The sequence below is a fragment of the Rhinopithecus roxellana genome, chromosome 21, assembly GCF_007565055.1.
Source record: "Rhinopithecus roxellana isolate Shanxi Qingling chromosome 21, ASM756505v1, whole genome shotgun sequence".
NCBI classification, from domain to species: Eukaryota; Metazoa; Chordata; class Mammalia; order Primates; family Cercopithecidae; genus Rhinopithecus; species Rhinopithecus roxellana.
Genome location: NC_044569.1, coordinates 36820735 through 36835243, shown reverse-complemented (window position 1 = coordinate 36835243; position 14509 = coordinate 36820735). Strand labels below are relative to the sequence as shown.

General features: G+C 45.7%; 1 protein-coding gene across 4 annotated transcripts in view; it reads left to right on the top strand.

Annotated features, from left to right (window-relative positions):
- MBP (myelin basic protein) overlaps positions 1–14509 on the top strand; it is a 154035-nt gene that overhangs the window by 53628 nt on the left and 85898 nt on the right. For all 4 annotated transcript variants that reach the window (XM_010355241.2, XM_010355240.2, XM_030925734.1 and 1 more), the window contains exon 3: positions 10936–11023. In XM_010355241.2, coding sequence (XP_010353543.1) covers positions 10936–11023 — 88 coding nt within the window. The remainder of the gene's footprint in view (positions 1–10935; positions 11024–14509) is intronic.

Here is a 14509-nt window from a genome sequence, read left to right as displayed (position 1 = left end):
AAAAAGGAACTGTTTTATTTTTATTTTATCTTATTTTATTTATTTATTTATTTATTTATTTATTTATTTATTTATTTATTTATTTATTTTGTGACGGAGTCTCACTCTTGTCGCCCAGGCTGGAGTGCAGCCTGGAGTGCTTACGGCAACCTCCACCTCCCGGGTTCAAGCAATTCTCCTGCCTTAGCCTCCCAAGTGGCCGGGATTACAGGTGCCTACCACCACACCCAACTAATCTTTGTGTATTTTTAGTAGTGATGGGGTTTCACCATGTTGGCCAGGCTGGTCTTGAACTCCTGACCTCAGGTGATCCTCCCGCCTCAGCCTCCCAAAGTGCTGGGATTATAGGTATGAGCCACCACACCCGGCCTGTTTTATTTTAATTTTATACCAAACACACGGCACTGAATCTGTGCCAGGCACTCTGTAAATATTAACTCTCTTTGTCTTCCTGATAACAATAAGAGGTACTATTATTCTCCCTCTTGTACAAACGAGGAAACAGAGGCACAGAGACACTGAGCCACTTGCCCTTGATCGCACAGCTATTAAGGGTGGAGTGGGATTGGTGCCTCGGCGCCTGGCCCCAGAATGCTCTCAGCGCTGGTCCCTGTGTCTGGGAGCTTGAGCTCCTGGTGGTTTGCACGCCTGCTGGCTGGAATCAGGTGTGTGTTTAACCTCATACTCAAAAATTTGTGTGAGTGGCCCTTTTCTCAAGAATCATTAAACACATTTTTAACTTGAGTGGTCACCAATGTATTTAATAATAACTGCTCTGCGGAAGGTCAGGAAGGGTGGAAGGACGTGAAACAGCCGCAAGCACAGTCGCTCCAGCTTTGCATTGCTACGGAACGAATGACTGCAAACCTCAGCACTGAAGCCGCTGCAGCTGCATTAGCTCTCCGGACTTTGTGAGCCGGGATTCAGGTAGACTCAGCAGCAATGGTACCGCCTCGGTGGTCTCAGAGGGCAGCTGAGGCCTCTGCATGGCCCAAGCCCTCTGCAGGTACAGCTGGGCCAGGGGGAGCTGCTGGGAAACTGCCTCACCAGGCTCCCCTCTCCATGTGACCTCAGGACCTCCCCAGGTGGACTCCCCTGTGGGGCAATCAAACAGCCCACCTGTTGACTCAAGAGGTCCTCATTAAGGTCAGGCCAAGTGCCAGCACAGTGCCAAACCCACCCTGCTGTGTTAGCGGGACCACCAGGGCCAGTCCAATTCCAGGAAAGGAAAACGGACTCGCCTCTCCTTGGGACAAGTGTTCAAACCCGGGCAGCCCTCTTTCACGCATCACACTGAGGGACACGCAGTCGATTCTGAATTAAAGGCTGCCAGTTGAATAGCATAAACCGTCACCGCCATTCCATAACTCACACTCACAGTGCTCTTCGATTTATTCAAATCAAAGTTTGAAAGATTGCGAAGGTTCGTGATGCATTTAATTGAATCCCTCCGTATGCATTAAGGTATGATATTCAGATGAGCATTTTATGCTCATTGCCTTTGAAGGCCAACAGCCCCCTGAGACCAGCAAGGGTCTAATAGTAATGTCCACCACACAATTTGCAGTCAATAGTATAATGCCTAATTTCATTTCCACTCTTAGCCTAATCTCTTCCATCAGATTTTCATATTGTTCTGTATGGAAAGTCCCCTTAGTGCGGTGTGCACGGTTTTATGGGTGATTGGCTCCTGTGCGTTTAAAACCACCTGTTCTGAGGATGTTAAACAGAGCTCTTCCATGTGTGCATTCAAGACAAGTTCACGCAGGTCTTCAAAGCAGTAGAAACCAGTTTGTCTCTAAGCAAAACATCATCGTGTTTTGGCAGTTTTCTTCTCTCTGCTATAGTCAAAGAGGGGCTTGCATAGCAAAATCAGGTGGCAGCACCCTCAGCCCCATCCTCTCCCAAACCCTGGGGGCTGCAGCGACACCCTCAGCCCGCTGCTCCTGGAGGGGGCAGAGGACCCACCTTCTCACTGCCGTATGGATGTGTCAGGCACTCTCTAGGCCAGCGGTGCATGTGATGGACGTTTTGATGGATGGCTAAATGTATCATACGATTCATTATCCTTTTAAGAGGAGTTAGGAGTGTTTTCTCTTATCAATTCCATTTTAATGTTAGCTATAACAAAAACATAGTTTCATGGTTTGTGCAAAAATTCACTCATTTTGCTCAAAGGTAATTAATAAATGCACCCTATTTGATGCAGAAACCACATCTCCAGAAGGTGATTCCATCCCTGGGAGAAGCTTCCAGACAAGAAGGGCAAGAGAGTAGATACTTCAGTGATTGCACCTGCTGTTAGAGAAGCCACTTCTCCTCCATTCTGGATCTGGGAGAGGACGGATTGAGATCTCACAAGCTCTATCAGATAGTCTTTTAGATATTTAGAGGTTCGTTTTTCCTGCAGTATCCTCTTTAAACACCCACAGTTTTTTTAAAATCCAAGGTAGTATTCCCTAGAACATGTGGATAATCTAAACACAATTTAGCAAACTGATTACAGATAAATTAAAACTTTTGTTTGTAATTTTCTATTTAGTTGCTGTGATCTTTACATGAATGTTTCTTACTGGCTGTTCACTTACTGCATATTAGACGTAGACCGCCTAGGCAGGCACTGCTAATGATACTCCAACGGTTACGCAATTATAAGGGCGTTCTGCACTGAACTGAGGTTGAGGAATGCAGGCTGTGTCTGGAAATCGATTTCCCATGAAATCATGGACTTTGGTTCCACCCCAGCTGTGCCTGGGTTCCCTTTCCTTCCCGCAGTGGCCCCTGCTTGTTTTCCTTTGACCCCACCACTTTCACCATGTTCCCTGAGCGTCTCCTCCTCCCAGGCCTGGATGGGGGCCAGACACTGAAGCCCAGTTCTCCTTGTAGCTTGCTGCCAAAGCCTTATGGCCTTTCCATATCACAGGCTTATAGTCCTGTTGACCAAAGAAAAAGAATCCTACAAAAGTGTGATACATATGGCCTAACCCTGCAGTTTCTGACTCCTTTGGAGAAGTAAACTTGGAAACCTATCCATTTCCCTTGAGACCCGGGCTCACTGAACCCATCGTCTTCTGACCCCACAATCAGTACAAGTCTCATGGACCTTTCTAGAAGCAGCTAAGCCTAAAAGTGGGAGAAACAGAAAAATCAATGCCCCTATGTGGCACTGTCTACCTCCAAGGACCCCAGACTGGGGTCCCAGGTGCAAAATCCTCAGACCTCTGTTCAGATCAGAAGCAACTCTTTCTATGCATTTGCCCAAGGTTTTGGTCTCATCTCTGAGCTAAGGACCCTGTGAATGTGCACGAGTCGGCGTCACTGCTCCTGGCCTTGGTGGTGAGATGAGTGGTTGGGCTGGTCTCTACAGTCTTTCTCATTGTGAAAGTCTATCTCATTTCATTTCCGATAAGTACATCGAAAGTAACAGTTATCATGGTGATCTTTTAGCTTGAGAATAAAATGTGTGAAGTTGGGTTTGACTGTGAACTGGCAGAAGGCAAGAGAATACACCCATCAAGCTGGCTGAAGGGCAGTTGTTAGTTTTCAGCAGGGTCTGCATGTCCTGCAAGCCAGGCAGGATCCACCCTTATTCTGGACTATTTTTTTCCAGGATGTTTACATAATGAACAGGCTGAGAAGATAGACAGTGTGTCTATGTGCAGCAGATGACAGGTCTTGGAAGATATAATGTCTCCCTCTGGAGCAGGCACTGGCAGAGCTACTGACAATTCTAAAGAATTCAGGTTTTCTATATGGGGGTTCATTTCCTGCCACTCAACCCACTGCATACAGACAGCTACCTGGGCCCGTTCACATGGCTCCTGTGTGAAATGGGTATTAGGGAACCTATGCCAAAATGGTGAAATGTCGGTACTGCTGTGAAGAGTAACTCGCCCTTTGTCTCTGACCCAGGAATCTCATTCCTTCATGAGCATCCACAAAACTTAGCTTTCGAGTAGATAAAATCTCAGATGTACCACTGTTCTTAACATAAGCCTAGCGTTGACCCTCTTTGTAAAACTAGATAATGCTGAAATTCCTTTTATAATCCAGTCTTTTTATATATATACATATAAAATACTTATAAAAGTTTAAAGAGAGCAAAAATATGTAAGATGAAAAATAAGCCGGTTTACCTCTACCTGATCAACCTTTGACTTTCTGGGATTGGAAATGAAATTAGCTGAACAGATTCTGGATCCTGAAAAAGTATTTGGAAGTATTCGTTCTCAACCAAGTTTCATTCGAACTCCTAGAAATGTCTGACATGGATTAATTGGAGAGGAATCCAAGACAGGGCAATGGCAGTGGGCGGAGACTCCGAAAGAACATGTTGCTGCCAGCGAGGAGGGTTGACTACTGCTGACGATGGCTGAACAGGCCAGGCGTCCTAAAAGCAGTGAGCTTTCCTCCAGAGAAATGTGCACATCTGCAGTCCTCATAATGATGCCGCAAGATGGGGACCATTATCTTCATGGGGAAATTGAGGTGGAGGGAGCTTGACTCGCTTAAGGTCTCACTTTGAGTAGCTGCGCTGCGGGCGGCACCACATCCCCCTGGTGCACGATCACCTGTTTCTGCTGCCACACCAGGAGTCCCGGGCCAGAGCCCCTGAGAGGTGGCTGTGATGGTTCTGGGAAAGAAATAAGGGCTTCTTCGGATGACAGTGTCAAGCTAAGAGGCTACTGATCTGCATTTTCAATAGTTTTGTGTGCTGCAAAAAAGCAATTTCCACTTACTGAATGCTCTTCACAGTGACCACACAGAAAAGTAGGATTATAACGTTCATTTCAAAGCTGAGCAGAGGTACAGAAACTTATTTTCCCTGTTACCCAGGCAGTCAGCTTCTGAGAGCCTGAGGTCTTGGCTGTCATGCAAGTAATGATTTTGATACGACGTACATGTGTTGCAGACCCTGATGCCCCTGAATTATTTTCTGCAAAGATCTGGGTGGATTAGATCTGTCTACGGCAGGGAATATGGCAGAAGGTAAAGAAAACTTAAAGAAATATCTGCCTTTTAGTAGCATCCCCTCCAAAATGACCTAAGGCTCAAAATATGTGTGGTGCTGTGAGAAACAACAGGCCATATTCAGATTTGTGCATAGAAATGAGATGAGAATTATGAGGCAGGAGGTGAGAGGAGGCGGAGGGGTGTGTACACCGGCAGGATCCTAAGCCTTTAAAGGCCAAGCAGCTGGTATATAGGTGCCGCATATGACTGTGTCGCCCGTGATGTCATAGGAAGTTTCGGCTGGGTTTGGTTTTTTTTGTTTGTTTGTTTTGTTTTTAAAAGAAGGTCAGTCAAGTATAAGATTCAGAAGGAACATGTTGCTTTAAGGAAGGGGGAAGGCAGTTGCAACTTCTCTTGTTAAACATCCTAGGAATTTTAGAAATATGAATCACTGTGTAATTTTTCTTCTGGGAAATCTCAGAAAAAATAAACGCGGTGCATTTCCTACATTGACACTCTCCAGTGTGACGGACAGGGCTTGGCTCAGCATGTTTAATTGGATAGTCGCCATCTGACATTCTGGGCTTGCTTTTCTAGCTTTCTTTTTGAAGCACCTGATTTGGCTTACTACCTTATTTTCTTTGTATGCTCAGCTCCTGGGCAGGGTTTGGTGCAAGCATGGGTGGGAACGAGTGGGTGAGTGGCAAGGTACTGAGGACACAGAACCAGACAAGACTTTTATCTGCTTCTAGGCCAGTGATTCTCCACTCAAGGCTTCGAGTGTCCAAGGAGAGAATATAGTCATGGGTTCTTAGTTTCTGTTTCTGGTTGGGTCAGTAAAAGCCGCTTCCTCATCCCTCTGTTCTGGTTATCACTAGAGACAGAAACTAACATGGCTTCAGGTTGCGAAAAGCCTAAAACAAAACAGAACAGAATAGCAACAACAAGATAAGACGGGCTGGACAAGCTTAGGACATCTCGGGAAATGCAGTATTTTTTAAGGGAATGAAAAATTCTCAAAATCAGTTCTTAGCTGTGTTGAATAAAGCAGCCTGTGGTGGACCATGACTCCAAGTCTAACATACAACTGTTTTTGCAGGTGAGAGTCACTTTGTAACATGTTTCAACACCTTCCTCTCGTGATAAGCAGTTTCTAGTCTGAATCAGGACTTTGAGAATATGCTGTATAATGTTTGTAGCAATAGCAAGCGTTTTCCTCTCTCTCAGCCTTTTTTGTGGTGATTAGAAACTTACCCTCTGGGCCATTCCTCCTGAAATTGCCACCTCCAGACCATCAATCTTTTAAAAATGTAAGGCTAATTATAAGCGTATTTTCACCTACAACGTGTGTGTGCGTGTGTGCATGTGCGTGCCATGTGTGCACGTACATGAGTAGCTGTACCTAGTAGGAGATCTCTCAGACTTGGCTGGACGCTCTGGCTACGCAGAAACAAGCAGCTGAGTGGGGTCCTCAAAACCAACCAGGATTCCACCTGCCGACGTCCTGGCTGTGACTGCTTTGGAAAGTTTGACTCCATGCTATCCTTTGCTTCTCCACTGGTTCTGATGAAGAAAACGGAATTGCACTTCCCCGGGGCGGGAGAGGGTGGACCTCTGATTTCCCAGAGCCCCTCCGGTCACCTGCCCCAGAGCCCTGTGCCGGGCCACACTGACGCCAGGGAAAACTCGTCACTTAAGGGTTAGCGGTCAAGGCTGGGTAGAGGTTTTTTGTTTTTGTGTTTTTACACACAGAGAAAATGAGACTAATTGCTGGTGTATAATGGATTAGGAGACTGTCATTTCGTTTGTTCCAAAAAAAGATACACTTTTTTCTCTGTCGTCTTTCACCATGCGTGTTGACGTCCCGAGCTGTTCATGCTCCTTACGATGCAGGAGAATGTGTTCGCTTCCTGGGGCTTCTGCGGCACATTCCCACACACCTTCTAAAATTGTTATGGATAAGAAGTAGATTCTTACACAGGTCAGCGCCCACATATTTAGGCTGATGAAAAAGAAAATTGCTGCAAATAGTATGAAGCAGCCATCCTTGCTTGAAATGCATGTCGACACCTACAGTGACAGGTTCCATTTGGACTCAGACTTGAACTCTTTTGGGCAATGGCGCAGGGGGGCCTGAGCCACCAGGACCCATCCCCTCTTATAAGTCTGCAGGAAGCTCTTGTTTTATCATCATGAAAATCACATCACTTTTGACACATCATCTCCATTATTATTCATTCTGCTAGTAGACATTTTGCTTACAGGAAATGTGTTCATCGTAGGGCATTATTTTTTTTTTTTTTTTGGAATAGCAATATCGGGTCTCAAAAACAAGCCTTATATTTGAGTAGAAATTAGTCATGAAATTTCCCAGGCCAGTGTGTACTTTCTGCACACGTGCTGTGTCCCTGTATGACCTAGAAATGTTGAACCATCAGAGTTGAGTTGAGAAGGTGGAGAAAATGGCAGCTTTGGAGTCCTGTCTGCCATCACTATTCACGGTCTACCTGTGGCCACTTTGGTGTGAGGGATAAATAGAGTGGACGCACCATCGCGGTGGGACCGACGTGCGCACAGGCTGGTGCACAGGACACAAACTTCCTCTTCACGCTTTTGCTGCCCACAGCCTCGAAACCAGCCTAGGAAGTGGATACAGAGAAGTGGCTGCTGCTAGGTTACCCTCTCCACGCACTTAAAGCAAAGTGATGTGATGTAAATATCAGCTTTCACTCCGCACCTGAAATGCCTCATTTCTAATATGCGGCATTATTCTACTCTCCAGTGAGAAGGGCTACCCACGCCAACGGGAAGACGCTGCTGGTCCTAGCCGTGTCCCGCTCGGAGAGACATTAAGCATGAAGAAAATGCATCTATGATGTATAACGGTGGTAGCTGAATCGTACTTAATTAATTGGTTCTTAAATAACACTTATTATTTTGTCATTAGCGAAGAATATGATCTGCTATTAGCATAGAAGCTAGATGTAAAAAAAAATATGACATGAATTCGTAGCTGAGGAAAGACTATCGGGAAATTATTTATTTTCCAGGTTTTACTGTCTTCTAAAATTAACTGGATAGATATGAAAAGTGTACATAGTCAGCTATCTTTGGCTCCCTCTGCTGAAAGAGAAACAATCCATTTTACCTATGTTTAAAAAGCTCTCGCTGGGTGCCAGGCACTGTGCTAGGCGTGAGGGATAGGAAGGTGTGTAAGGCATGGTCCTTGTTCTCAAAGCGTTCACCGCGTCACAGGGAGGTGAGTAAAACAGTGAGCTGTTTTGAGTTTCTGTAATAGAGACACATGAAAATCCACAGAAGGTCACAGGCTGCTGGGAGCCTGGAAGCCATGAGGGTGAGGTCAGAGGCCCCGAGGTGAGGCCCCCAAGGCTCAGCTCTGTGGTAGTGGCTGCTGCTGTTTGTCCCAAAGAGGCTGAGAGTGTTTATTCCAGTCCCGGGGAAGTTTCTGTCCCACCACATCTCTAGCAATGCCAGAAATCAGTTTTTGTTCTACTTGGTTGTGTTAAAAAGAAATCTCATTTTTGTTTTGCTCTGTATTTCTTTGATTACTAGTGAGTTTGAACATTATCTGCATTTCATTGCTTGTTAGTAACTGTCTCGTGGGACTCTGGGACTCGCAATCTGGAAAGCAGCAGCTTGGTTTCTACACCAGCCAACCAGCAACAGAAGCCTGGCAGGTGCACACAAAGTTACAACAAACCTAAACACCTTGTCATTATAGAATCATTCTAGAATCAGTCATTCTAGAATCGGTCATTCTAGAATCGGTCATTCTAGAATCAGGCAACACCTGTTTCTACAAAACAGAATGAGTGCTCCGATAAGCCGAGCAGAGGAGGTTCGTTTATAAACAGAGACCAAAGAAAGCAGACACAGAAAACAAAATGCAGGCGGATGTGTGGGTGGTTCCAAGGTGACTTCCCTATAAAGGTTAAAGCAGACGGGACTTCCTCATCATCTGGGCGAAACCTGGCCTGCTTGGAAATTAGGCTGTTACCTCTCCTGATTTCTCAGAAGGTAAAGATCTTCATTTGGGCTTGGTACCATACTTCACACTGGGAGCGTCTGCTGGTCCCAGTGCAGGAGCTCAGTCCAAACCAGTGTCTTCTTACCAATTTTATTTCACAACGTGAAGGCAAATTCTTCCCTCCTCAATTTTGTGAGTCCAATAACCCATGTGTTTTTTATCTGTTAATCACACCAGACAGCACTGCATTGTAGAAACAGTGCCGTGGACATTGGTTGGTGGGGACCTCGCCCAACCATCCCCTCCTGTCTGCCCAGGGATGGGAATGGATACACACACATGCACACACACACACACACACACACACACACACACACGGGACGGAGGGTTTCCAGAGAGGGCTCTTAGTGACCAGGAGGCGGAGTGTGGGGCCCTGGCTGGTGTGAGCTCAGAGGGCTGGACTTCTCTCCAGGAACAAACAGCCTGCAGTACATAAGTGAGTCACACTAGGTCTGAATCAGACTTCAGGGTGGTCTTAATGGCTGTGCCTGCCCCTCTCTCCAGAAAGAAAAGAATGTAAAATTGAGACTATGCACATCTTATGGTCCTGGGTTAAATGCTCCTAGGAAATGAGAGATTGGGTGGAAAATTGGTACAAAGTTAAGGGCAGAGACCAGGGTGGGGCGCTGCAGGGAGTGGCAGCTGAGAGAAGCAGCCTCCTGGTGCTGCTGGTGGGTGGCACCAGGACCAGTGCGGCTGCCCACAGCACTGACGCCCACTCAGTGAAAGGCTCCAGTGTGACTCATTCCTCCTCCAGAAATGCTCCTTGCCCGTGTGCATTCTGAGAAGTGAACAGGAATTAGTGCAACACGGTTAGGATTGAAAAACACAAATGTGAACAAGCTGGATGGTGGTCGTGGAGCATGGCGAGATGTGAACAATAACTGATATGCTAGCGGGCTGTGCAAGCAGCTCTGTGCGTGCTGTCATGATGTCACCTCCAGGATCCCTCTTTCCCTGGCAAAAGCAGGAAGGAGCATATCATCCACAGTGTGATGCCATTTATGTGAAGACAGAAAGGAGGGAAAAGAATACACGTGCCATTGTCTGAACGTGCCCAGATGATTGTGCAAAGTCTGGAAGAAGCTGGGAATGCCAGCTGCCTCCCAGAGGAGGAGGGGGCATCCAGGAGACCCCGAGGTTTCAGCACACAGCCGCTGTGCACTTTCCAGAGCATTTGAATCATTAGTGTGCAAGTGTGACATTTCAAAATAGTCAAGTGAAATTGATTACAAAAAATATCAAGAAGCTGAACCATATCTTCTCTCTGCACTGGTGATTGAACTATGTACTGAAAACTTTAAACTCAAAAAACAAGCTCACACTGCCATTTGGGCCCCAAACAACAGGCAGAGGGAGGCCCAGGGAAGAAACTCTGAAGCTGAAGATTCCCAAAGGAGTGGCCGGTGGCCTGGCCCCCCCGACAGCAGGCTGCGTCCTCCCCCAGAATACAAAGGTGCCTCCGAACATCAGCTTCGTTTTCTGTCCCTAAAAGGGCTCATTCTTCCATCCAAGTGGTCCTGACTGGTTCCAGTTAGCCAAAAGTGTCACTGGAGAAGTAAGGCTTGGTGTCAGTTCTGCCGCACAGTGTCACTTAGAATCTAAAGCAGTAACTATGTGGGCTCACCCTTGGCGTGTAGCTAATTTATTTTACCTAGGCTGATATTCCAGTTTTTTTGTATAAAACTAAACCAACTGGGTCCAGAAAGTGCTTAGGTGCTTAGGCGGAGAAAACAAGCCAGAATTCAGAATCCAGAATCCAGAATCCTGCACAGAAAACCCCCTCTGAACCAAGGCTCTATCTTCTATCTTGAAAACAGGTGTGAAACTGATTATCTGATAAAAAATTTATAAAGAGACAAATGCATTACAATTACTTTGTTGATAAAACAGTTTATCTTAAGAGAAGTGTTTGTTGTGTTTTCTTTTTCCAGAATGGTGAAACTAACAGGGGAGAATCTGAAAAAAAGACAAACCTGGGTGGACTTTCACGGACAACCTCGGAGGACAACGAAGTGTTTGGTAGGTGATGCGACGTCGGCAACATGGCGCCACGTGGTGATGGCGTGCACCTGCACGCTCACTCGGGGAAGCCTTTGATGTGTTAATTACATGGGTGATCTATGGATCTGTTCTCATTACTAAAAACATAGAGGCTGGGTTCATTGCTTCATGTCTGTAATCCCACACTTCGTGGGGTCTATGCTAGAGGATCACTTGAGCCCAGGAGCTCAAGACCAGCCCGGGCAACATATGAGACCTTGTCTCTATAAAAAATAAATAAATTAGCCAGGTGTGGTGGCATGCACCCGTGGCCCCAGACACTTGGGAGGCTGAGTTGAGAGGATCACTTGGTCCCAGGAGGTTAAGGCTGCAGTGAGCTATGATTGCACCACTGCACTCCAGCATGGGCGACAGAGCAAGACCCTGTCTGAAAAAAATTAAAATGTCAACTGTGTAGATATGTGGCAGATAGAGCCTCTTCCTCCCCTCCCACAATCCTTTCCCATCTCAGTTTTGTTTTTGCTTGTATGCCTTGTTGCATACGTAGACATTCAGCGTTTCCCAGGCTTTGCCTCACTATATGGTATTTCTCTGATCATCTGTTTGTCCAACCCTGTGTGAGCATCGGGAAGCCTAGCAGTGCTCGTAAAAAATAACTAATGAGGAGATGAAATTGCACCAAAGCCTGGATGCTGTGGTGTTTATCTTAACCACAAAGAGTGACTCAGAAGGCATTGGGAAATAACTGTTGTCTGCAGAATTTTACTTTTTTGTATTGCCTTATTGAATATAAATTGCCTTTACGTATTTTTATGGTTTGAATGTGTCCCCCAAATTTCATGTGTTGGAAGTTTAACCCCTAAATTTCTATGTTAATTGGACATGAGGCCTTTGGAATGTAACTAGGAGCAGAGACCTAGTCATCAGGGCATTGGGGTGGGGTCCCTGATGAGACCAGTGGCTTTGTAAGGAGAGGAAGAGAGGCCTGAGCCAGCTCTCGCTCTGTATCACCATGCGGTGCCACCCACTGTGTCATGGCACACTCACCAGAAGCTGAGCAGATGCCGGTGCCATGCCCTGGGACTCCTAGCCTCAAGAACTGTAAGGAATAAGTTTGTTTTATCAATTATCCAGTCTCAGGTATTCAGTTACAGTAACAGAAAATGAACTAGGACAGAATCTTAGCATTCATCTTTGTTTCTGCTTCCGCTCTGAGCGGATGACCGTGTTCTCATTTGAGGTTTACATTAATGCGGTTGGATCCACTTTTCTCATCATGACACTGAAGCTCAGTGACTTGCCCAAGACCACAGGGCTATGCAGGTCCTCAAAGCAGGTGTGTTCTGCTGTGCGCAGCTCTTTGATTTTCTCCATGTATTCCTAAAGCAAAGAGAAAGAGGGGTGAAATGAAATGTGCTCAGATCCTGAGAACTCACTGTAGGTCGAAGGAAAACGGAGTGATTGTGTGGCTACTAAAATACGCATCCCTTTCCCCAAGATCAGCCCACCCTGTAGGTTACAGACGACACTCAAGGCAAACAGGCTTCCTGGCCACATTCTCTTTATGGAAAGACCCTTCTCTATACTTCACCTGTTAGTCAAGATCATTTATGCCATTTTTTTTTTGTTCCTGATAAACTTGCTCTTTTTCAAAAGTCCTTTCTTTTCTATAATTCCATCCTTCTTGAGCGAGCATACATAAAATAGATTTAGTGTTGCCCACTGTTTCGATATCTTAAGTGTCCATGAAAATCAGCATAACCCGAAGGCCCAGAGACTGAAAGCAATGAGGACTCCTTTACTAGAAACGAGATAGGCAAGTGCAGAAGGGACTCAGTGCTCTGCTGACTTCTGCGTACTTTATTACGATCTTTATAGGAATTTTCTTGGAGGCATGCCTGAGCATAACTCACTGCCTTCAAGTAGTGGGATTTCCATCCTAAGTGGCAGAGGAAGAAGAGGAAGGAGTTGAAGGCAGCCGCGTCTGTGACTAGAGCAGCAGCTTGCACTCTGGAGAACACAGGGTTTCCTAGAATAGACACGCTGTGAGTTTGAATGGGATGTCTTGATGATTTTAAGAATAAATCTGCCTATAAAACTCTAGAATAAAAATTCATTTAGATGATCTCTTTACTTATACAGTTCAGCTACATATATAAAGACATAATAGAAAAGCACAAAGACAGATGTCCAGTTTTAGGATTTACATGTAAATAAAAGTGAGTTCTAGAATTATTTTGGTTAAGCCTACTGATTTTTTTAAGTAAACATCATCTTTATCATTATTCCCCTAGCTAATTGCTTTTAAGATTATTAGTGACAATGGGAGTGGTTCTGTTACCATCAAATACACACACACACACACACACACAGGTATATATACAGCATGGATACAATATCACGTAAAAAGATCTTCTATACTCAGCCCTTTCCTTCTAAATGCAGCCCTCCTTAACCTTTTCCGAGAGATACTGAGTTTGGAGAGTTATTATCTAGGATTGAATGTGAAAACTACTGGAAATGATGGAACTGCAGAATATTTCCATCATTTCACAAACTTGGGTTGTGTTTTGATAGGAAGAGCAATACTTCTGCCTGTTGTGTTTACTGAGATGGTCCCAGGTCCTCGGACACTGGAGCAAGGCTCACATATCTGCTGAATGAACTTAGCTCCCACATTCCAAGCCTTTCTGCCTGTGAGTGTGACCAGGAAGCAGTTCCCCAAGAGTCACCTTCAGGCCTTTGCAGCTGACGCCTGATTCAGGTTGAGTCAGAACAAAGGGGGAAGTGGGAGGAGCTTGTGGTCCGAGGTGGCCTGATTTCATCCCACCCTGGGGGAGGCTGGCCCCGGAGGCCTCTGCACTCACTGTTTAACAATCCCAAGTGATGCCGACCTGGAAGGGCCCGTTGAGCTGTGAGGCTTTTGCTGTTGACCTTAATAATTTCCCATTCCTGACCCTTTCCTGCAGCACACAGAACTCTACTCTAAAGGCACAGAGTGCTGAAGGAAAAGAAACTAAAATGATCTTGGCTACTAGTCTTGACTGTATAACCTTGGAGGCATATATGCAATTTCTTTTTTTTTTTTTTTTTTTTTTTTTTTTGAGACGGAGTCTCGCTCTGTCGCCCAGGCTGGAGTGCAGTGGCCGGATCTCAGCTCACTGCAAGCTCCGCCTCCCGGGTTTACGCCATTCTCCTGCCTCAGCCTCCCAAGTAGCTGGGACTACAGGCGCCCGCCAACTCGCCCGGCTAGTTTTTTTGTATTTTTTTTTTTAGTAGAGACAGGGTTTCGCCGTGTTAGCTAGGTTGGTCTTGATCTCCTGACCTCGCGATCCACCCGTCTCGGCCTCCCAAAGTGCTGGGATTACAGGCTCCCAAAGGCAATTTCTTTTTAAATTGTAATGTACACAGTGACTCTAAATGAGAGCAGCAGTTCCCTCCCACTTTAGGAAAAGGTCTTTCCTTGACAGGAGAGTAAATCCCATAAGTACATTAGGAACCATT